At 44.8% G+C, this 23,619-nt stretch overlaps 1 protein-coding gene across 3 annotated transcripts; it reads right to left on the bottom strand.

Moving 5' to 3' along the window:
• Positions 1-573: 573 nt before the first annotated feature.
• On the bottom strand, positions 574-22,889 carry TBC1D9B (TBC1 domain family member 9B). 3 transcript variants are annotated; one of them, XM_054168718.1, is made up of 22 exons: positions 22,711-22,889; positions 20,083-20,193; positions 17,042-17,160; positions 15,875-16,103; positions 14,979-15,237; positions 14,069-14,276; positions 13,738-13,944; positions 13,413-13,574; positions 12,731-12,881; positions 12,110-12,324; positions 11,282-11,399; positions 10,342-10,627; positions 9,560-9,689; positions 8,419-8,517; positions 7,525-7,593; positions 6,531-6,771; positions 6,092-6,157; positions 5,888-5,959; positions 5,433-5,483; positions 4,326-4,373; positions 3,801-3,907; positions 574-3,023 (listed from the first exon to the last, which is right to left on the bottom strand). In XM_054168718.1, exons 1-22 carry the CDS (start codon positions 22,826-22,828, stop codon positions 2,331-2,333), a joined length of 3,759 nt encoding a protein of 1,252 aa, XP_054024693.1. In that variant the 5' UTR covers positions 22,829-22,889; the 3' UTR covers positions 574-2,330. The 3 variants fall into 3 exon arrangements, with proteins under 3 accessions (XP_054024693.1, XP_054024694.1, XP_054024695.1); XM_054168719.1 differs by having other exon boundaries at positions 5,433-5,465; XM_054168720.1 differs by lacking the exon at positions 5,433-5,483.
• Between the last annotated feature and the right edge of the window lie 730 nt (positions 22,890-23,619).

Below are 23,619 nucleotides of genomic sequence, written 5' to 3'. Positions count from 1 at the left end.
AAAAAAGAAAGAAGGGGGAAAAAAAACCAGAAGGGAAAAAAAAAGAAAGAAAGAAAAAAAGGGGGAATAAAAGAAGGGGGGGGGAAAAAAAAGGGAAAAAAAAGGGGGAAAAAAAGGGGGGGGGGGGGGGAGAAGAAGGGGAAAAAAAAAAGAAGGGAAAAAAAGAAAGAAGAAGAAAAAAAGAAGGAAAAAAAAAGGAAAAAAAAAGAAATAAGACAAAAGAAGGGGGAAAAAAAAAGGAAAAAAAACCAAAATAAGAAAAAAGTAAAAAAAAACCCACAACACAGAAAAAGGTGTAAAAAAAGAAGGGGGAAAAAAAGAAGGATGAAAAAAAAAAAGCTAAAAAGGAAAAAAAAACAAGGGAGAGAAGAAGAAAAAAACAAGAGAAAGAAAAAAAAAAAACAAAAGAAGGGAAAAATGAGAGAAGAAAGAACAGGGGGGAAAAAAGATGACAAAGAAGAGCAATGAAGAAAAAACAAAAGAGAGAGAAAGAAAAGTCAGACCCCAGCCACACCAATCTGCTCTTCCAGATGCCTGCCAAGAAAAATTGATATTCCATGAGCTTGGAGAAATACAAGGCAGTCCAGTAGGATTCTGGTTCATTTATTGAGTACATGACAGGTAAGACAGACAGACAGTGTAAAATCACAGGTATTATTTGTACTTTTAAAAAATGACAATAAATTACTGGATAATTAGTAAAAGCAGTTTTACTGATGGCTGCTCTCCTGTGACACAGGGCAGAGGAGGCAGAGAAATAAGTATGTACCAGCTGTGAACACACAGAGAGAGAATGGTCACAAGGAGGAATTAACACTGAGTAGCACACCAAGTAGTGTTAAATGGGAACATCTGACCACACATGTCCTTCCCATCCTTTGTATTCCAAGTGCCAGCCAAAAGCTGCAGCCTTCAGTGCAGGGTCTGCTCTTGTCCAGCGACAGCATCTCTCGCTGTGGCCTGGCAAGGCAGACACCTGCCTGCCGAGATGAATTTACCTGCAGGAACAGCATTAATTCTTCCTTGGAGTGCAAGCCCTGCTACCAGAAAGCTAACTCTTAGTTTCTTCTGGTCTTAACTGATTTAAAAGAGCAGTTGCTCAGTCTCAGTTATTTTGTCTCTAACTGGAAAGAGATCTAGTCTGCTGAGGTTTCCCAAAATGGGCTGATGACAGAGGGCTACACTGCTTTGAATTCTTCCTCTTTAGGGATAAATGCCCTTTGATGTGTAGTAGTCTCTAAGAGCATGTCCACTGCTGGACTCTTTGTACAGGAGATGTTCAGAAAGGACAAACTGAGCAGCTGGAGGTGGCATAACGCTCCTGCACATCTTCCTGCCCCAAGCATTTCTGAGGGTTGACTGATCAAAGTATTCTTAAGGGTCCTCCTAAAAATCAGACCCATCACTAGTTAGTAAAAACAGAGAATCAGCAAGAAACCATGAATGTTTTCTGTGCCAACAGGGAAAAGTCCAGCACACCTGTGTGCCACCACCCTGTAAGGCTTAGACTGACTCACTGACTTCTAATTTAGGAACTTACTCCTTCCTTATAACCACCATGAGCCCAGTGAATGACTTAACTCCTGCACTGAAGCTTAGGAGCTTGTGGCTTCCCAGACAAACTAAAACCGAATGGCTTTCAAAGGGTGAGAAAAGCAAATGCTAGAAAATCAGGTTTGTCTGAAAACTCCTGGAGGAGGAAAAAAAAGTGATGATCCACTATGAAAATGGCAAATCACGGCTGAAAGAAACCTGCAGATCTGAGAGATGTCTGCGTTTAGGTCTTGGTGGGGCACATCTGCATTATAGCTGCTGAATCACAGAACAGCACTGAAGAACTTACGAGACTATTTATAGGTCAGGGTCCTATAGCACTGGACTATACTGCATGAGCTCTCAGACTGGCAGCCAGAGGTGAACATGGTTTCAAGCCAGGCTGTACCTGCTGTGCAAGTTACCCAGGAACCTACAGCAAACGAGGGCAGGCAAGGAACAGTTCCTGTCTGAAATAAAACTTCATTAAAATAAAAGACAGCAAAAGGCAGGCATGCATAATTTATGGTGGTCATTCTATATGTCAGGGGCTATTAGGTTCTAATGGCTCTTGAGAATGTAAATCTAATTCTGTCAGCCAGAGTAGCCAAAGAAGCACCTACACAAACCAGTCACTGTCAGAAGCCCCTTATCGACTGCAATCTACTGTAATTGTGTAGTTACTGGTCTCTGATTAAATAAAAAAGAACCCCAAACACAAAGTACCAAACCATCCTGCCATCTGCCACATCACCTCCCTGCTTCAGATCCTAAAGGCAATCCCTGCTTTTTTGAGTTCACCCTGACACGGAGGAAAGTTCATAGTCACTGGATGAACTGAACTGCCTCTCTACCTTCTTCTGATCTTTGATCTTTTGCAGAATGTTGACTTTTTTCTCAAAGTAGTTGACAAGGGCTGTTTCTGTCAGCATGGAAGCTAAGATCTGCTCAAAGGAGATCGACCAGTCAGTATCGATGGTACTGCCATACCTGGCAGCTGAACTGCTGCCTTCACAACCAACCAGGACCGTGTCATCTGCGATGTCCTCGCACTGCAGAGAGCCTGTGCTGACCATGGAGTAGGAAGACATGGACATATCATCTTTGGTTTCATCATCTGATAACAGCTGTAATGGAGAGCCTTGTCCTTCCCCTGACCCGTCTCCCAGAGTTTGGTTCTCCTGATGTGTTTTTTCAGGCTGAGCATCTCTGCAGGTTTTGTCCTCATGGTCAGCTTGGGGTTGTTGCTCCACCGCTGAATTCTGGCTCTGTTCAGATGTTGGTGACTCCTCTTCACTCACAGGATCTTGGGTGTTGTTTGCTTTGCAGTCCTCAGACTTCCTCACGGGCCTGTTGGAGAATTTTTTCCCAACCTCCCCAATTCTCAGAAGGAGACTGGCTACAGTGGCAATTGCATGGTACAGCTCTTGCTCCACTGGGTCCTCGCTGAACATGTTGTAAAGGGTCTTGCATAACTCTATGAATTGCTCCTTTGAAAGATAAGCACAAATAAAGCATACTTCAGGCTGAAAGAAGTTGACAGTGGCAGCTCACTGCATCATAGACTCTCTCTATGTAAGGAACCCTTAAGGAGCAGGTCTAATGCCCTGCTCCTTGCAGGACTACCCAAATCAAAACTCGAGACCGAGAGCATAGTCCAGATTCTCGTGGAGATGAAGCAACAGGCACCACCTTGACTGACTCGTTCGTTTATCTGCCTCTCTAAGTATTAATTCAGAACAGCCCAAACCAGGCAAAATCTCTCTGCCACAAGAGCTAAATGGAGACACAGCTAGGAACTGAACAGTGGTAGTGTTTTGCTGACAGATCAGCAGAATACTCACACATTCACATCTGAGGAAACCTACAGTTTTACTACTCTCTTGTGGTCAGCATCTAAGCATCTAAAAACTGGTTTAAGTAGCACCCATAAAGGAAAGTAGAGACAGAAAAGATAACACCAGACATCAGACTCTCTTTCTTGTAACCACATTCTTTGGTCTCCCCCAAGCAGCTGTAGCTGAAGGGAACACACAACCAGAAAAATGCCAAATGAGTTTCTGTGACTGATTGGAGGCAAGCTGCTCTGGAGGGAAAACACAGACTGCAGTTCTTAAAGGAAAAATTAGTCTGGGAGGCAGAGAGAATCAAGTATATTTGACTGGTGGTGGCAGACTGAGTATGCTGGCAGAATGGCTGCACACAGTGCTGAATTCCCCACTAAGCTGTCAGTCAGCTAACTGCAAACCTTCACATTCACTTCTTACCTGACTCATTTTGGGGAGATCTTTAATGGTTTCTTTCTTGGACTCTTTTTCCTTGGCCCACATTCGTAAGTAGTATCTATAGTCCTGTGGACTGGTACCTTTCTCCTCTGCAAGGCAAGAACAGGCCACTACTGTCAGGTGGTTAATGGTTTCCCACTTAAAAAGTAAATGGTGTGTCAGCAGAAATCAGCCTGGAAGCAGGTTTAATTGACAGCTCAGGAAAGCTGCATTGTTTTCTGCTGGTTTAACTGATCTAGCTCAGTAGAGCAAAAAGCTTAACACTACTGCATCAGCTTGACACCTCATAAATGAGCTCCGTGAGTACCAAACATACGTTACAAAGGTTAGGATCTCAGTATGTGAAAGAGAGAAGGTACAAGAGAGATTTCTTTCCCAGCTCACATCCCACTTTACCTCTGTCCACAAGGGACACTTTGAAAGGTCCCCTCAATAGCAAAGGACAATGAACTGCTCATAACAGGAGGGAGACAAGACTAGAACACAGTCTACTTATGATGAAATTACCTTTTTCTGGACCATTGTCATTTCTCCTTCCTTTATCTTCTTGGGTTTCTAAAAAGACCACCAGAATTATAAAAGAATGATTCACAGCTGATTTTCAGCAATACAACACATGAAGAATACAAGACAACTCATACAGTAATTAAAATCATACAAGAATGTATTTAATGGAAGGTAGATCTCACACTCCCACATAATGGTTGGAGGAGTGAACAGAACAGGATGGAAGCAAAAGGCTGATGGGATAAACTGGATAAAAAGCCACACTGAAAATAGGTTGAAAAGCTCAGGTAGAAGGCAGAACTCGTAAAAGACAGGGTGAAACAGATATTAAAGACACTTAGGCAATGTGATGGCTTAGAGACAAAGAAGTTATCCAAAGCAAGCTAATGAATGGAAAAACCCAAACCACTACTGAGCACATAAATGACTAATATCTACACTCACCATTAGTCACTGCACTGACACTTTGGGAGCTATTTGCAGAGTCTAACTTCATGATCTTCACTTCTGGTTCCCTATATTATCACTACACTATACAGGAAGTCTTGGCTCAACTGAGACTGTTGAATTAGCCACCCAACACCAAACAGCACAAGTACTCACTCAGATTATGTGTCTTTTTTTGAGAACTATGACATTTAGCACAATTGACACACTTTGACCTCCTGTTTGACAATCCCTGACATTGTATTTTAAGAAATACAGTAAATCAATCCACTAACAGTTTTACAATTCAATAGCCTGGATCCTTACACCTTTAAATGAGAAAACTGTGAAGCAGGCACAGGTATCATCTACCCAGACCAGCAGGTCTAGCATCCCCCTGCCTCTGCTGTGAGCATATTTTTCTTGCTCAACAGTTTCTGGGGAGAGAGAAGTCTCACTGAAAGAAGCTGGACAAAACCTACTTTGGCCAAGATTGAAACTCAATAGGTAGAATATAGTGAAAGGTATCTAATTACTTATGGCACTTTATTCATAGTGGGATTGTCATGAGAGAGGAGCAGCAGCAACAACTTCAGAGTATTTGAAATAGCACAGTGGTGCTGGCAGATGATATCAGCATTATGGCCATGCTCAATGCATGCACATAATCCAGGGACTGACCTTGAGACTCACAGTGCAGGCAGAAATCCAGCTCTGAGACAAAAGGAGATACTTGAGCAGCAGAAAAAGGGGTTGAGGGGACAAAATCCCAGATAAGACAGAAGAAAAGTCCAGACATAGACAGACACAGGGAAGAAAACAAAAACAAAGAGAGACAATGAGACTTGCATGAAAAACCTAAATCATGGTGGGAGACAGGTGCTGGTAAAAGCATGCTGCTCCTCCCCATCAGTCTATGGCTGTGCTTCAGAGCAGGCAGTGTCCTGCAAAAAATGGGCACTGAGGAGTTTATGCTCCAAACTTCTTTCCCATCATGCAGCAAAGACAGGAAAATCAAACACACTGGCAGTCTTTAATGCACTGCCACCAAGAGACCATGCTCTGCACAAAATCACATGGAGTTATGCTGCATCTCCTGCCTAAACTGAGAGACAATGGCAGCAGTGTTGCATTACCTTCTGCTGTAACATCCTCTGTGAAGTAACTTGTGGCCTCCAAAGCAGACTCAGTCTCCTCTGGATTCAGAGCTGTATTTACAGAGAAGGAAATGTTAACAGCTGTAAGCTAACTTCATTAGCAAAATTCATGAGGCATCTCTTTTTATTGCGTGTCAGAACAGACATGCTCAGTAGCAACAGCATGCAGAAGCAATCACTCACCAGGAGGCAGATGCAGTTTGTAGAGTACTTTGAGCTTTTCAGTGAGGTCACCATGGTACATCCCACCTGTGAAGAAAACAACCCAAAAGGTTAAGAAAAATTATACTTAGGATAAAGAACCACCTCCTGATCACAGGCTCAAAGCAGAATGAGTTCACATGCAATGAGGAGACAATAACTGCACAAAGCCCTGTGCAGAAGCACTATAGAAATCCAGAACAAAGCTGCATCTTGTTGCTTTGCCACCCACTTCCCAAAGTGGCACACTGGTTGGCAGCAAACAGGCATCTTCTGCTCTGCCTAGGCTTCCTGTAGAGCTGTCACCCTCCCCTCATGACAGTGCAAACACCACTACCTCCTTTTAGCTCTCTGCTTGGAAAAGGACAGAAACACAATATTCCAATTGCAGTATTCCAAGAGCTCCAAAAGCATCACTTACTCATCCCTGTCACAAACTCCTTGAAGTTAATGAGGGAATCCCTGTTCTCATCCAGCAGCCGGAACAAGCGTCCTGCCAGCACGGGGGTGTGTGCCCCACAGGACCAGGGGGTCAGGCTGACGAAGAGCTCTTTGAACTGCTCCATGTCTATGCGGTACTGCTCCAGGTAGGGCAAACTCTGATCCCGGCGGGCAGCTGCAGCACGATTATTCCCCCAGTAACAGCTCATCAGATACTTTGCCTTTGGAGGGAAAGGATGGACAGGTCACATTGCACCACACTACAACAACCCAGAGGAGTGGAGGTGTTGTTGTAGCTCAGGAATAGCATCGAGTAAGCAAAGATGAGACATTTCAGGACACACTGCCTATCTCCCCCGCTATGGCCAGTGGTACTTCACTGTATGAAATGAAGGAAGAGACATGGACTTGATGGAAAGCACACAGCACAATCTTAAGGGAAAAACATAAACCATGATTCCAGGTTTGAATAACACAACGCTCAGGAACATGCAGGTTTTAGAGCTAAGCCTCTCTTTCTGAGTCTCTAGCACAGTGCAGCTCAGTTTGCAGTGGTGAATGCAGTTGGGTAACATCACTCTTTAGAACACAAATACATTGACAAATAGAGGCAAAGCAGTAAAGTAATTCTGTCACAATTACAGAGCAAGTCAATGGCAAACTTAAAGAATAAAAATTGAGGTAGGGTCCATCCCATCTCCTGTTCTGAGTGCTGTGTGACATTCATTTCCACTGACTTCATAATCTCTTTCTGAATAATATCATTCAAATACAGTGAATGTATTTTGGCCTTCTTTGAGGGGAGGAAATAAATCAATCAAGACAGTAACAGAGCCAGTCTTACTGGCATCATGTATAACAGAACGCCACATCTGTTTCTCACCAATTGGATTAAGAATCAAAGCAAAAATCACCGCTTCCCTTTTGACTCTTTTGGATGTTTGTTCTCCCTCTTCCTCACTCCAGCTTCTTACCTTGAACACTACATAAAGCTCTTCTAGCTCTTCAATAGAGAAGCCAATGTCACCAGACACAGCTCGAACCTAAGGTGAGGGAGAAAACACAGCAATTTGTTTCCAAGCTTGAAAAATTGAATATGACTCACTGAGAAAAAAAAAATCTGTCTAACATGGAGGAAAACAAGTGCAAGGAGATATGAGACAGGATGGGAGGGAGAACCTCACCATTCCAATACCTCCCATTGCTATGGAACACAGGTCAGGAAGACAAGCAGAAACTGCTGACATATTGAGCAGCTAGAAAAATTACTGTGTTTATTTCCTGCTTGTGCAAAACTGACTGCAGATTATGCTGCCTCTCCTTCTTGTTTGTATCTTCACATGTTTGGCTCAGATGCATTGAAAAAACAACAGTGAAAAGAAACATGTGGATGAGATTCTGCACCTAGGACTGGGACATAACTGCAACAGCTATGGACACTGGCCTTTGTCCATGAAGTCTGCTGTAGAATTCTCTAATGAGCCAGCACACTCTCTAAGTGGCAGGAAAATAATTATCTGCTAGCTGGTTTTTCTCAAAGATCCCAGGCAAGCACTAAACCAGACAGCACAAAGCAGTGGAGACTGCTACAAGGCCTGCAAGTGGTTTTTCTCTCTCTTAATGCCAAATATCTCATTCAATCACACCCTAGCGCTTCAATACATTCGATTAGCTTGACTAGAACCAGATGAAGAAGAAAACTGAAACCCCATTATTCCAGCCAATAAATCCATTTTCTACATGAACTGCAGTTCTTTCAAGTCACTTAAAACTGGGTCTGCTACAGCCCAAACTTTCTGGATGCTGACAGCAAAACACATTCCATAAATCTGCCATTTGGGAGCTCATTCAAGCTGGGAGTCACATACCACACTCTTCTTGGCTGTATCCTCCAGAGACTGGATCACTTTCAGCCTTTGTTTAAAACGCATTTGTTCAATGTCATCTGCCTTCAGGTTGCTAAATTTCTACAAGAAATGAAGCAGATCAGGTCAGCATCATCTCCTAAAGAAAGAACAACCTGTGTTCAATCACATGTTCTTTAACAAGTGCACTGTCCCCTCAGAGATGATCTAAAACCCTTAGAAGCCTTTAACCAGCAGCAAGGAGAAAAAAACCTCTCTACTCCCTATTAGCCCCTGTCCTGCAAGAGAAGTCATTCACAATTCATGAGAAACCCAACAGCAGAGGTTTCTAAAGAACAGCAAAAAAGGCATCTGTCAGGACTGACAGAAATACAGGTCCTGTGGCAGAGATAAGGGAACAGAGAGGTTGCCCTTCCTTCCAGCCCTGTTTTCTTCTAGGATCCATACAAGATTCATCTTTTCTACTGACTGGGTCAGACAAGTGTGGTGAAGTTGGTGACAGTCCTTTAGAAAAGAAACAGAGGTGGGAGATTTGAAATACCCAGAAATACCCAGAAAAATGACAGCTGCCTGCCTGTAAGCAGCTGGAAAGGGACAAGGTGAAAAACAGGAGATAAAAGGGAAATGAACTCCCATTCACTGCAGTGTAGCAGAGGAAAGCTGGCACACACCAGTTCTCTATTGCAACAACATTGGCATCACTCTTGGGTCACCTTCCTGTTACTGTGATGTGGATCACAGAAGAGGATTCCAGTGCACATGAACTGGGATGATTCCATGTTTCTGCAGTACATCTCACTATTTTTATCCTGAATTTCCCTCCCCAACTCTCTGTTACTGACCATCCTCAAACACAAGTATGAATGGAGACTTTTTTTGGGCAAAAGCAGGAAGAAATCTCTGCTCTCTAAGTTTTACTTATTTGTAGTCTTCATTTAAGTCTCCACTGGTGTTGGGGAATCTACAATAAGCAACAGTGTTAAGCTCTACTCATACCAAACAGGTAGATTCCTGGCTTGAGCCTGCGCTCCTTGAGCACCTCAGGCTACAAATGCTGTTCAAATTCTGCTTGCCCACAGTAGAAAACTGGGTATTAGCAGAGAAAAAAAATATCTTTGGGGCAAAAATTAAGCCAGAACTTTACCTCATAGGATGTTTTGATGAGTTCAAAGATGTCAATTTCAAGTGGTGGGTCATCCCCACTGGTCAGTAAGGCGTGCAAGTGGGGAATAGGGGGAGAGATGCTCTGCTTGTTAACTACGTTGTCCAAGTATCTGTGGGGAGAAAAGCCAGAACAGATGCAAGACTTCAGGATTGGTGTCCAGGAAGAGAAATATTATCCCAAACATATAATTCTCAACTTCTTTGTTATCATTAATCAAAACATGCAGGAAAATTTAATCTTGCCTAGCTAACCTGCCGTGCTACCCTCAATGTATTTGAAGTCAAGCTGATTTTCAGGCTGTTTTCATCCTGCTTTGGGGGTATCTACTCTATTTTGAAGTGGGCTTCCAGTAATGTGAAAATCTTGCTGCACATATTAGAGATCCACATTTCCAACAAGAAAATCTCACATTTATTAGACTTGGGAGATATCTGCTTGATAGTTTTATGTCTCCTGCCAGGATCTGTTCTCAAATATTAGATCAGAACTCCTCTGTGAATTTCAAATAAACAACCCTTCCAAATTCAAATTCAGAGTGAGACACAGGAATGCATTATGCAAACAATTCCAGAAGTACAGGATTCCTCCATATTTGAGCCAAAACTTAGTCTCAGCTGCTGTAGAAAGCAATAGCAAACCTCTCTGGAGCTCAAGTTTCATCTTTAGAGTGTTATCTCTGACCTGCTGCATAATGGTAGAAAAGATTATGACTAAAAGGCTACTATTACTATTCAGTTATAAATAAGAACAGTGAATGGTACCTGCCCAGAATAGTCATGGCTTCACCTTCATCACAGCACTGCAACAACTTCTCCATGTTGGCATCAAGAATGGCCAATGACACCTGCAAGATGAACTTGATTCCCTCATAGAAAAAGCAGTCAACGATCACCACGGCACTCTCAAAGGGCATCACGCTGAGAAAGAGAGTGAGAAACCAGGAAAGGGAGATGGTGGAAATCACTCCCAGGTCCTGCATCTTCTCTGACAGCTGTGGAAGATACTCTCGTGTAAGTTCTTCAAAAATGCCTTGGTCCACCAGTGCACCTGGGAAAACAAACAAAAACAATGGCAGAAATAAAACTAGTGCTGTCTTGGCACTACAGCCAGGCTCACCAATCCTTAAACACAGTGTGACTTCACTTGCATTTCATATAAGCCTCTTAGCAACAGAAATCAGAGATTTATTTAGATTTGTTCCCTGTTTTCAAGAAAAACAACATATTTAGTTAGTGACTATTCCTGCCCTGTGGAGCGTGCAGAAGCAGAATCTCTCATTGATCTGTGCATTCTCACTGAAAGGAGAGGTGGAAGACCCCTGATCTTAGAGTATTTATATCAGACTTTAAAAGCCCATGAAGAGGTGCTTTCACTAGCCTTTCCTGAGAGCCTACTCCAAAGATTTAACACATCAGTCAGATGAGTGAAAAATTACCCCATAACTGTCTTCTAGATAGGTCTCCTTACTGCTAATGAACCCTCCTGCTATGCTCTTCCTTGTTACTACAAGTCAGTACTACTACCTTGGCAGCCTGCAGTCTCCAACATACCCCTGGAGCTTTAAAGGGGGCAGGGTTATGCTTCATCATCTTTAAAATGCATCACATTTAATTCATTCTGAACAACAAAATGTTCCTGAGAGATGTTGGTGCAACTGTAGCTGAAAACCCAGGCTCCAGCATGAACCTGGCAAAGACTCACCCACTACTCTTGTGTTGTAGTAATCTGGCAACATCCGCTCACATAAAGCCACCAGGAGCCAGAAAGCCTCTTCCTCATTGCAGTACAGCAACAGTACTGAGGTGACAATGTTCATGGCCTAGGAGCCAGCACAGCCACAGGCACAAGAGAAAAATATGAAGATGGTAAAGAAAACAGACTAGCTAAAGTTAAAAAGCATGAATACAGCAAAACTGTCACTAAGGGTCATGTCTACTTCCAGCTTTTACTGGTATCGAAGTCATGAGATGACCTTGAGACAATTCACCTTCCTGTTTCAGTTCCTCTGTTTGTGAGGCATCAAATAATATAACTGCTTTTTGTCAAAACTAAGTAAGATTTTCAGTTTTCCTAAGAAGCTTTGTGATGGTTTGGTGATTACAGAACAACATAATGAGAACTTCTACTACAAGAGCAGTACCCCAAATGAATCTGAACCTCTGCTGATTCGTTTCACAAAGCAGCAACTGGCTTTGTTTTCAATATGCTGCCCACGAGCATCATCCATGACTTGACTGAATTGCTCTTTTCAATGAAACCAGAAGATTTTTGGTTTTGCTGAACTAGGGAAAGCTCTAGCAGGAAAACAAGACTCTGTCACCGTACCCACCAGAAATGCGCAAGGTCTATTTAAATGCTGGATCCAAAGGGTAATTAAAAGACCTTGCAACACAACCACTGCTCTCCTACTCACACCATCACGTGGGCAGCATGAAGGAAAAGCTTCAAATGGAACAAAAAACTACAGAGAAAGTTCAAGTCAATCATGGTCACCATGTAGGGCTAACAAGTGTAGGACTTGTTTCTTACCTGACAGTAGCCGATTGTTGGGTTCCTGAATGCATAAGCTGTTAAGACTCTGCGGAGGGCAGCGATTCCCAGCTCATTCTGGAAGGCAGGATGTTCTGGCATGGAACGGTGCAGATCCCTCTCAATTTCCTCTGTAGCAAGATTGTACTTTCCCATTGACTTTTCCACCAGATCTGCATAGTAGCCAGGATGAGTCACCATCTCGTTCCAGGCCCCTGTAAGGACAAACAAACACCGCTTCACCTCTTGAGCCTTGGAGTAAGGATCTTGTGCCTGCAGTTGCAGAGACGAGGCAGCCAGGAAGCATGAGGTGAACTCATCAACTACAAATAGATGTAAAAGTACAGTAACAAGCTTAGTGTTAGATCATCGTGTCAGAGTCTAGGCCCCAATGCTGGAATGCAGACACAGGAGGCCAAAGAGCTACTAGGCTCCTAAAGAAAGTTATCTCAGGAACACGATCGCTGCGCGTTTGGGAAAACCACCACGAAACCTCCATTCAGGTGCAGCTAACTTGTGAATAATTTCTGCTGAAATGAGGTAAGTCTTAAACCTTTTCATTTGAGATGTGCAGGAAGCTTATTCCTGCTAGCTGTCAAAGTATCCAGCACAACATCCTACCTGAGAAAAGGAGCCACAGCTCTCCTCGAAGGCTCTCTGGGATTCCTTTCTGCACCAGCTCCCTGGTCTTGGCAGTGCGATACATGCACATCCCTCGCCCGTATTCAAAGAAATGAATGTTCCAAGACTCTTCCTTCATCTTCTCCTTTGCCTTCACAGGAACAAACATGGCCATTTTAGGAGATCAATGTAATTATATGTTTGTAGGATGGGAGATTTCTGGGTATACTCAGGCCTACACTCACAAGGGGCATTGTGACATTTACAGCCTTTCTTCTTCCTGCTGAAGGAAAGAGTTTATGCTCATCTACCCTGTTCTGAACTAGTTCTGAGCTTGCTTGAGGTCAGGTCTTTACAGTCCCAACAAGGGCTGTGCAATGGCATACACCTTGCAAATCTCTACATAGAACCATGGTCTAAGACAATTAACTAGCAAGCAGAGGTATCACTATTCTGCTTTCTCGATCTGAAGAAAAGCAGTTCAGAAATGTGAATTCACATCCCAGAAGCACAGCAACATGAATTTCTCAGCCTCTAATCAAGTATCTCTGTACTCATAAAGTAAGCTGACTGTCAGGTTACATCACTGCAGCATCACTGTGACAGGCAGCAGGAGTGACCAGGGATAAATGCATTTTCAGTATTGGAGCAAGGACAGGGAATCTGTTAAAATTTTATTTACCCCTTTGGGTCCTGAGAGCTCCTCAGAGTTTCTTCTGAAGAGTTTGAGCAGTCCCTGTGAGGCTGTTGGCACTTCCCCAGCACTGAAGTTGACAGGTCGATTGCCGAGAGCAGACGTGGGGCTAACTGCAAGCGGACTGCTAGAAGGCAGCTCTGGAACCTCCTGAAGAACAGAAGGTAACGCACCTCAGTTCAGGCAGCCTCCCTTCTCTGCTAAGTGTCTAACAAAGGGACAGCATTTGCTAGTGACAAGCACTGTTAACACACTGTAAGGGGTATTACTCTGAAGAGTTGACAAATGCTCTTCCCAGCTGCTTCCTTAGTACCTCGCAACCAGGATCAGCCGAGTTCCACTTCCATTCCCTGTCGCATGGTTTCTTGGACGGTGTTCTCTGCAAGAAGTCAGAGATCCTCTGGACCAAGAAATCTCGGTCTTTCAGATTGGCAAAGAAGAAGGTCATTTTGCTTTTAGTGCTGATGGACAGAGGGCTGGGCAAGACACTGGAACTGTCTGCTTTCTCAACTATTGTCACCTGGAAGAGAAAGACAAGGGCTGTCTGGATCTGGCAGGCTCCCTGTTATCTACAGAGCACTGCACAAGAGGCAGAAAAGACCAGAAGGGTCTGTAGACTTAACAGACAGCTAAGACACCCCCACCTCTCTGAGAGGAATGATGAGATGACAGGCCTCCTCAGCCTTGCTGGCAAAGCAGATGTAATTGTTGGAAACAAACATCTGGCCAGGAATATGCATCTTGTTGAATGGTGTCCACAAGGTACAGTCTGTGTGTCCATCCAGGCATTCATCCTTGGGCAGCCGGAAAGTGGCACGGTAGCACTCGTTTTTGGCTCGAGCATCCAGGTCTCTGGGGAAAAGCACAGAGTAGCCCCCAGAGGATTTTCCTCACTTGGAACACCCCACCCAACACTAATGTTAAGTGTTCATCCCAACCACAACCCCTTCAGACTGTGCTGTGCATTAGTATTAATTTCTCTGAGGTGCCACCCCTTATCTGACTCCTCTTTCAGGCTTCAGATGTGCCTCACAGGCAAGGCCTGTGCTGCAATGTGAGATAAAACATGCAGCTGCATCTGTGAAATTTCAGTGTTACACCACAGCCTGAACCTGCAGAGAACAGCCCCCAGTGGGAGGATTTATTCCAACACAAACCTATATTACTGTTTGTAATAAAACCCTCCACTTTCAGATAAAGGGGCTGAGGTATTTGCTTTGTTTCCCTTTTTTTTTCCCCCTTTTAAACAGGATTTTTAACAGTTTCTAGTTGAAAATTCCTTCTTTCATTTTTTTAAAGAGGATTTTCAACAATTTCTAGATGAAAATATTTTCTAGCAGTGCCTAGTCATGCATGAGAAGATGTGAGGGTGTGTGTGAACCCCATATCAATTTGAAATAGAAACAGAAGAGAATAGGCAAGAGGGTTAGTGACTGACATACGTGATGCACTGAGTGAGAAAATTCCAGTGGCACCTGGGAGCTACACAGCAATGCAGATTTGTTACTACAATCACATTCTCTGCCTTCTCTTCTGAGTGCTGGGAACAAATACCTTTTTAATGCAGAGATGTTCTTAAGAGGCTTCCTGGGCTTGGGGAGAGACTTGTCCTGTAGGAAGCTCTCATTATCCAGCAGCTGCCGCATAGCGATGTTAGCCAACTGCTCCATCAGCTTGAAAGTCTCGTTGATGTTGAGAAACATAGAAAAATAAAGTTCATTGTCCCTTGTGCTCACTTTAATGCACTCAGGGAACAGCAGTGTAGCATTTTTTTCTAGCTGGGTTACATCCACCCACTGGATCACCAGTGTAACTGGGGGAAAAAAGAGAATAAATCAAAGACTACTATTACGGTTCGAGGCAAAACAACAGACAATCAGAGATGAAGCTCGAGCAGCCAGTAAGCTCTCAGTGCAGCAGCATTTTCTCCCCTCTTACACGTGGACAGCTCTTTTCTTCCTACTTTTAGTGGGATCTCCAAAAATACTTGAAAATAATCAATGGGATTAACTAAACTAGAGATAATGCAGTTTCAAAGGGACTATCTGACATCCAGCAAATGCTTTCAACTACAAGTACTCACATTTTCATTCTTCCTTTACAGCATATTAGCTTTCAGCTTGGGAGTTCAAGCTTTGTAAATACTGGGTCCTGGCAGTGGTTCCACATAAAACTCAGCAAAGTAAAAACATTGCTTGGTTCTCTCATCCAGTCAAAGTGAAACTTTATTTGTAGAGTTTGAGAAATGTTTTGAAAAATGACTCAGGCAATCAGTCTAAACATAACTGAAGGGCCTGTGAGAGCAAGGACTGATCTATGCACTGAGCTAGAGCTCAGGAAAAGGAATAAACCTGTCACCTCAAACCCCCAAAATTCACAGAAAAGATCAACTGCATCAGAAAAGACCATGGGAAACAGCAGACAAAACAACTTGCAGGCTTGTAACTCACCCTCTTTGCCCAGCAGGAAGGAGTAGAAACAGAGGTGATTGACAGTGAGGTACAGCCAACCCTGCCTGGGTACACGTCCCTTCCAATAGCTGCAGGAGTAGTAATTGACCAACTTCTCCACCTCGGGCATCCCAAACTGCTTCCGCATCTTCAGCTCAGCCTCTTTGAATTTACCTGGATCCTCTTCACTCTGGGGCTGCTCATTCTTGTTCTCTTCAGCAATAATTCCCTGAAAGGACATGGGAGGAGAGAGAGAAGAAATGGAAGGCAACATGCCTGCTGACAGACATAATATACAGCAAAAGGTCACAGCAGCAATCCAGAAGACAGAAGGAAGCAGCACGACTCAGCAGTTATCATTTCTCCTGTCACATTAGAGGAAGAGCAAAGACAGGCAGAAAGAGCACTCAGATAGCCTGGGAGTCTATGATCTGGACACATGAAGCAAGCACTCATGTTTAAGGTTTGACTGAGTTTCTCACAACTGGTAACACTTTGAACACCCTGGAGGAGAACTGGAGTCTATTTTCATTTGCAAACACGCTTCTTCAACAGGAAGAAGATCATCTGCCAGGAAGGGCACAGCTCAGCAGTCTGTCAGAATCTGACAGCAGTACTGGACAAGCCTCAAAGAGCTGCTGTTGAATAAACCCTGTTTTTATAAGTTTCTGCTCTGGAAGATTCACAGGCTGTGTTAACTGATCAAGAAGCAGACACCTGTCTGGCTCAGAAGGAACTCCTTTACAAGCTAGGTGCCCTTTAGGCCACTGCAGTAGGGCAAGCACACTGCTTGCAAACTTGAATGCTCTCTCCTGTATCTGGTGCCAGATGAACCCTTGTTAAACATTCTCCCTGCAGCAAGGATTTCCAAAAAGCATTGCATTTTAATTGGTAGGAGCATCCTAAGCAGGCTGTTCCTTGAGATCTACTGCTCATAAACTTTTCCCCACCAAATACCTTTGTCCAGTGTTATGACTGTAACACGATGCTGACAATACTGTATGCATTCCACAACAATTGCCAACGTGTGTGTGTCTGAAGAGGGAGCAGAGAGAAGTTTTGCAGTGGAGCTTTTGCTCTCTGCCTCCCAAAGGTAGAAGACTCTTGAAACCACCTCCCCATTCTGTCTCAGGACGTGCAAGACCCTCAGGGAAACATGTCACTTACGTGGATTTTGCCCTTGACAAAGGTGGTGATATCTTCTTCATTATCAAAGATGGACAGAGTCTGTAGTAAGTTATTCTCCAGCCACTCCCAATGCTTTGTGATCTCTTTACGAGATGATCCTAATTGAAGAGATGAAAGATGGGGGGGGGAAGAAAGAAGGAAAACACAAAAAGAAATTAGAACAAGGTCTTTTCTCCTTCACCTTGACAGCAGGAAACTAATCATTACTAAACAGTGATGAAGACAAATCAAACACTCCAGCTGCATACAAGTCAAGTACATTTTAGGTACACCAACATTATGTTTCTCATGAAAAGTCTCTACTGGCACCAGGGATCATCAGCACACTGCCAACAGATCATCCTCTTTGCCCCTGCACACCAAACAGGCAAAACAGCAGTTTTTATGTTTCAGGCCAGCTCTCGAATTTCTTGTATTCTAGAACAAAAACAACTCATTTTCAGGAGGACCTTGAAATTGCAGAACAACTGAACTTTTTAAACCTACAAAGAGGTTCCATTGTCCATGGGCATACAATTCCAAAAGAGAATGCAACCCAAATATTCATGCCAGAAAGTTCTTTGCTTTCTCAAAGAGAAACACCTCAGCACACTTTCTATCAGTTAGTTGTCTTTAACCATCCAGTGTACAACACCACTGTAGAACCAGTTTAAAGAACTTCTCATAGGAAGCTGCTTTAGTTGCCATTAACTCTTTCAAAGATTTGTTTGCCAAGAGACTTCTCCTCTCTATTGAGAACCATCACTATATTTTCTTGGTGACAGGAAAAAATGCTGAAGGAAAAAAAAAAAAACCAACCCACAAAGGCAATTTGTTTTAACAAGATAAGAAACCCTGCTACATGCAGACAAAAAGCAAGAAATCTGTTTAAATGCAAGGCAAATACATTTCTAAGTTTCTCTTTGCCATATTCCACTAAAGTTAACTTCTGAAGTTTCATACCAAAGCAGTGGGGTACCTAAAAATGCTAACAGCATGCCTCCCACTGCTCAATTTCTCTGCAAGTCCATTAGACCTCTTGGTGTGGTTAATGGTGGAAGAGAAGAGAGAAGTGAATGCAAGCAGTCCCCTAAAGCTACTGCTCTTTCTTCTTCTAGAGGCAGCTTCTAGTGTCCAGGTATTTGTAGCTGGACACCTAGCCACAAAACCCAGTGCCAGCTAGCCTGTGGTTTCATAAGCAAAAATAAAGCCAGGAGCTGAAACAAAAAACTAGCAGCAAGTAAGCTGTCCTGTCTCAAAGGACTGCAGGGCTAGGAACTGGAGTTTGTGTGTGGAGCCAAAAGGATGAGACAAGAAGTATTTCTTCTTTTGCCTCTGTGTGTAAGTTTACTTGCCATCTATCCTACCTATCTCACACAGACTTTAAAGCAAATATGATTTTGAGCAATACAAAATGGCTTATGTTCAGAATTATCAATCATATGATGCTCTGGTTGTGGAAAACCCCCACAGGTCCAGCAACAATGGCAGGGGAATAAAGTCTGTGTTTTGGGTTTGTTTCGTGAGCTGCATCTCTCTGCAAGTGACAGCAGAGAAATGGCTAAAATTAGCCAGGCCTCAATAATTGATGTCCTTCTAAGAACAACATCAGAATGACATTATAATGAGGGAGTGGAATTCTGCAATTCCTACAAAGGGAGTTGTAAGAACAATGTGCTGAAAGGGCCGAAGCTGCGTGCAGGACCAGAATGCTACTAAGTGGATTTACACCTGACAAAGTGTAAACAAAAGAGATGCCTTTTTCAGCTAGAGAGCAATATAGATTTTATAACTGTGAATGAATTCCACTATTCCTACTTGGACAGTAAAATGAGAACCCAAATACTTCGGATGCAGACAATGTATTTACTCCAGTATAACAACTTATCAAGCTCCCTTCGCTTGATACATAGCCTGGCCGATTTTACCATACTGCATTACTGAAATGGAACTGAGAGACAGAGAATACAGAATTAACAGAGGGTCAACTGAAATACTCCTGAGCTTGTGTAGAAGTAACACACTCATCGAGGGGCAGAGTACTACAAAACTTCAGATTTGCAGTGCATGTGGCCACGAAAGATTTCTGCTTTCTTCCATGCCGTTTCTGGCCTGTCATTTTGGTTTCTGCCTGTCCTTCTCTAGGCCTCTGCCTTCCCCAGAAGGGAAACAGTTTCTGTCAAACACAGCAACTTAGAAACTTCTCTTCTGAAGAGTTTAAGTAGCTCTGCAAGGGAGATTGTTGTGTCGGCTGCCTGGGGAGTAGAGGAGAACAGGGAAAACAGGATACTGATCCGTGTGCTTAGCACATGATTACCTCATGCTCAGATTTCATGTCTCAACCACAAAGTGAGAAGTGAAGATTCTGAGCAGCAACAAAGTTTGTCTAACAAATCTCTCTTTAGCAACCAGCAGGACCTAGAACCTTAATCAGTGCTCACCACTAGACATCAGAAGGTTGTACCACAATATTCTAGTGCAGCAGTCACACTCCTCAAGTAAAAGAGGCCAAGGAATCTTGATGCTTTAAGGAAACATTACTGTAGTTATTTTACAGCTCTAGTGTATCTCTCCATCTGCTACAGGCCAGGATGAGCAGAAAATAAATAAATAAATAGTGGATCCAGACAGTAAATAGATTCCCCAAAGAGTGTTTGGCACCTTGAATGACCTTACATCTTCCCCTCTCCTACCCTGTTCACAGTAAGCAGGTTTTGGCACAACACTTCTTGTCCCACAGCAATCTTATCATCATGTTTTTGTTCTCTGAACAACCTCAATGTGATCTTCCAAACAAACACCTTGGAAAAAAGAAAATTTGCAACATCTGCTTTCTGTGGAAGCTTTAAGTTCCTAAACTGCAGTTTTAAACAACACTGGGGAGTTTTGTATTTCTGACATCTTCCACTAGCCCACCGGACACCCCAGAGTTTCCTGGGCAGTTACTGTATATCCTTGTGTGGGATAAGTGATCATCTGAACCAAAAAGACAACAGAGTAACACAAATCCAGCTCCCATCAAGAGTCACAATAATACACACCACATGCCACTGCCCAATACACTTGAGAGTCCTGAGTCTGGTGCAGAATACGGTAGGGGGCAACTCTGGCACTGGAATCCAAAACCACGTCTAACGTTCCCACAAGAAGCCCTAGGAAGCAAAGAGAGAGAGATTACAACAATGGAATACCAAAACAAAGAATTGGGTTAAGCAAAAACACAGGATCAATGCTACAGAAGGATGCTGGTGCTCATATTGTCTGTGTTGTGATGGAAGAGCAGTGGCTCTTGGTCGAGAAAACGAAGACTTGCAGAGTCCCTGTGTCACCGATAAACCAACTACAGCCACTGGTAATGGATAAAGGTTAGATGGCAATTAAATCTCTACTAAACCTCATTACAAGCCTCTGCCTTCCTAGGAGAGTTTTCTAATAAAAGTGAAATGTGTTTCCCTCTGTGGGGTTTCTGTTGCTAACAGTGATTTTTAAGCCTACTGCTCTGAAACACAGAAGAGTTTTCAAATGCTGTGTCTTTCAGCATCACCTATGCAAACAGCCTCCAAGATACCTCATCCAAACAGGAACAAGTAGCTCTAGAAAAACTGGTACTCACAGGCTCCACTGATGTTTCTGGAAGTACTTTGATTAAACAAAGAAAGAAGGCAGAGAATTAAAATTCCTTAACACATGAGTTAAACCAGTTTTCTTATGCTGGTCAATAAACCAGCAGGCACTTCAGAATAAATGCTGACAGCCCCCAGACTTTGTAAAGCCAACCCATTTGTTCCTACGAGGTCTGTTTACTGGATAAATATCTAAGATGATACTTTGTTGTTCCACATGATCCACTAAGAGTGCCTTTCATGAAAAATGATTTTGCAACATCCTCATGATCCAAAGTTTTCTAACACTACAGCTTGGAGAGGGCACACGGTTGCTCCTCTGGATCACTCTCTGGGAGGCCAGGGCTCAACTCTCTGCTCTCCTCCCTATGGTTTGGGTAGGTCTGAGCAGATTGTACTCATCCATATCTCATTCATTATTGTGAAACATGTCACTGCCTCCCATTTCTCCCTCTTGGCTATCCACAAGCAACAGATGAGGAGTATGTCACTGGTCATGCTTCAAGAGAAACACCATCTCTAGCAAGCTCAGCTGGTACCCCTTCAACCAAATACCTATGTACCCAGCACAGCAGGATCTCAGGTTTGGCTCCAGGTTTCCTGTGCACAGTTTTAGGCAGAACAATACAGATTAAAAAGTCAGTTTGAATACTTCCTATGAAATGATCAATGTCTCAAATAATGACATATGGATTGCTAAGTAGACATGTTGAAGAACCTGAGTACCACACCACCTTTCCATCTTGGCTTAATATTTATGTTCTCTTTTAAAACATCAGCTTGCAGTTGTACAGCTCCTTGAAGAACATGCAGGAGTTCTGCAGAAGACTCTAGCTCAAGCAGTAAGCTGGCTCAAAGATTTGACCATTTAAGAACAGCTCAACTGAAATGTTCCCAGCATAGCACCAGGTATCAGTTCTTCTTGTAAAACCCCAGGAAATTCCAGAGTACCATTCTATGCCTGGATGCAAAACTATGCAAGTAAATCATGTTATGTAAAACAGAGTAACTCAAAACCATTTTGGACACTGAAAAGCTTAACTATGCAAAGGATGTCTAACAGCTGTGTCAGTTCTGTAGTTAGTACTATTTGGTTAACAGAGCTCAGACCTGAAACTGGCCGTGCACGAGGCACAAATGCAAAAAGCACGTTTCTGCCATGCACTCAGCTGGGTAATTCTGCACACGAAGGGGGCGTTTTAAACGGGAGAGGACTTTTTTGTTGTTGTTGACACTGTGCCTTAGTCACAGCTGTGTTATTCTAACAGCCTGTCAACCTAACATGGCTATCAGGCAGATGCACACAGGGGTAGTTTTCACTGGGATGCACCCACACAACTTCACCCCCAGCCCGACCGAGCATGGCACAGTTTCCATGCTGATAGTAATTAAAAACTACGTCTCACTGACATCCTCTAAACGTTGACAAAACCACAAGCCACCTAGAAGACACCTGAGTAGCTCAGGGCAACACGCCGATGGCAAAGAAGCCATTTTCGACACGGGAAGATCATCTCGGCCGCCCCGGCACAGTTGACCCCCGTGTGCGGCAGCACCGCGGGGAGGGCCTGACCCCAGGCACCCTCCGGCAGTGCCAGCGCTGCACAGACTCAGCCGGGAGGCTGCGGGCTCGGCTCAGGGCGCCCCGAACTGACGGGGCCTGGGAGGACGGCGGAGGATGGCACAAGGCGAAGGCAACTGGCGGCTGCCATCAGCTGCCACGGCGACCGGGGCCGCCTATGCGGCGGGAGGCTCAGCTGGGTTTAGAGAGAGGGAGGAAGGGAGGACCGGGCTGACCCCAGCCAGCGGGGCCTGCATCTCTCCCCGCCAGCTCCAGCCCCGCAGCCGTACCGAAGCGAGCGGCTCCCGCCCCGCCCTAACGGGATCCGCCACACGGTCCCGGGCTGTCCTTCTCCGGGCCGAGCCGGTCCCCGCGGGGACACGGCAGCGGGGCAGGAGTGTTGTCGACCCCCCTCCCGCTGCCCGCGCAGCGCCGGCCCCGAGGCGGCCGGGCCGGAGCCTCCCCTCAGCCCCGCCGCGCCTCACCCGTGAGGCCGCCCCCTTTGCCGTGTCCCCGCCGGCGCTGGAGCAAGAAGAAGGGGTTGGCTCGCTCCGTGACCCACAGCGCGCCGGCCAGCAGCACCTCCTCGGGCCCCAGCCACATCGTGGCGGGGCAGCCGCGGTGGAGCGGAGCGGAGCGGCTCGGCGGGGCTGGGGCCCGGCCGGCGCTGGGAGGCGGCGCTGTGGGGAGCGGCAGTGCCGCGCCGGCGCCCACGGCGCCCTCTGGCGGCCTGGCCCCCTCACGGCAGGGAGGAGGTGCCAGGCTGCCGCCGTGGCGCGGGAGGGAGGGCCGTGCTCCGCCAGAGAAGGGATCCCCGGTTCGAGTCCCGCTCCCCGGAGAGCGACCAGTGCCACCTCACTGTACCGGCCGTGGCGGGCAGTTCGGGGTCCCCTCCTCTGCCTCTCGGTGGCACCCTCCACTGAAAACCTTGAACATGACCAGAGAAACGTGCTTCTGCTTAGGTAGTAAAACATCAGGGAAATGAAAGGTCATATACTGCTTTGTGTTGGAAGGGACCTTTAAGAGCCGTCCAGTCCAGCCCCCCTGCACTCACAAGGCACAGCTGCAACTACAGTCCCAAACAACCTGACCTGGGTTGGTTTCAGGGGTCGGGCATCTCCCACCTTGCCAGCGTCTCATCACCTTCAGCATAAACCTCTCCTCTTATCCTTCGCCTTCCTGTGCAGCCCCGTAGGACTCACAGGAGCTGCCACTAACTCAGATGATTATTTAAATGCTCCCTTCCACTGTCCATGCAGTCATTTATTGGCAGTGCAGCTTTGCAAGGGGCTACAGCCTCCTCCAGACTGCAGCCCTCCACTGTGGTCCCCAGTCCCCCACTCAGTGAGGACATGTCCAGCTCTCCTACCCAAGCTGGCAATGCTTTCATCTTC

Source organism: Dryobates pubescens, chromosome 16 (genome assembly GCF_014839835.1).
Source record: "Dryobates pubescens isolate bDryPub1 chromosome 16, bDryPub1.pri, whole genome shotgun sequence".
In the NCBI taxonomy this organism is placed as follows: domain Eukaryota; kingdom Metazoa; phylum Chordata; class Aves; order Piciformes; family Picidae; genus Dryobates; species Dryobates pubescens.
This window is presented reverse-complemented; position numbering and strand designations above follow the sequence as displayed.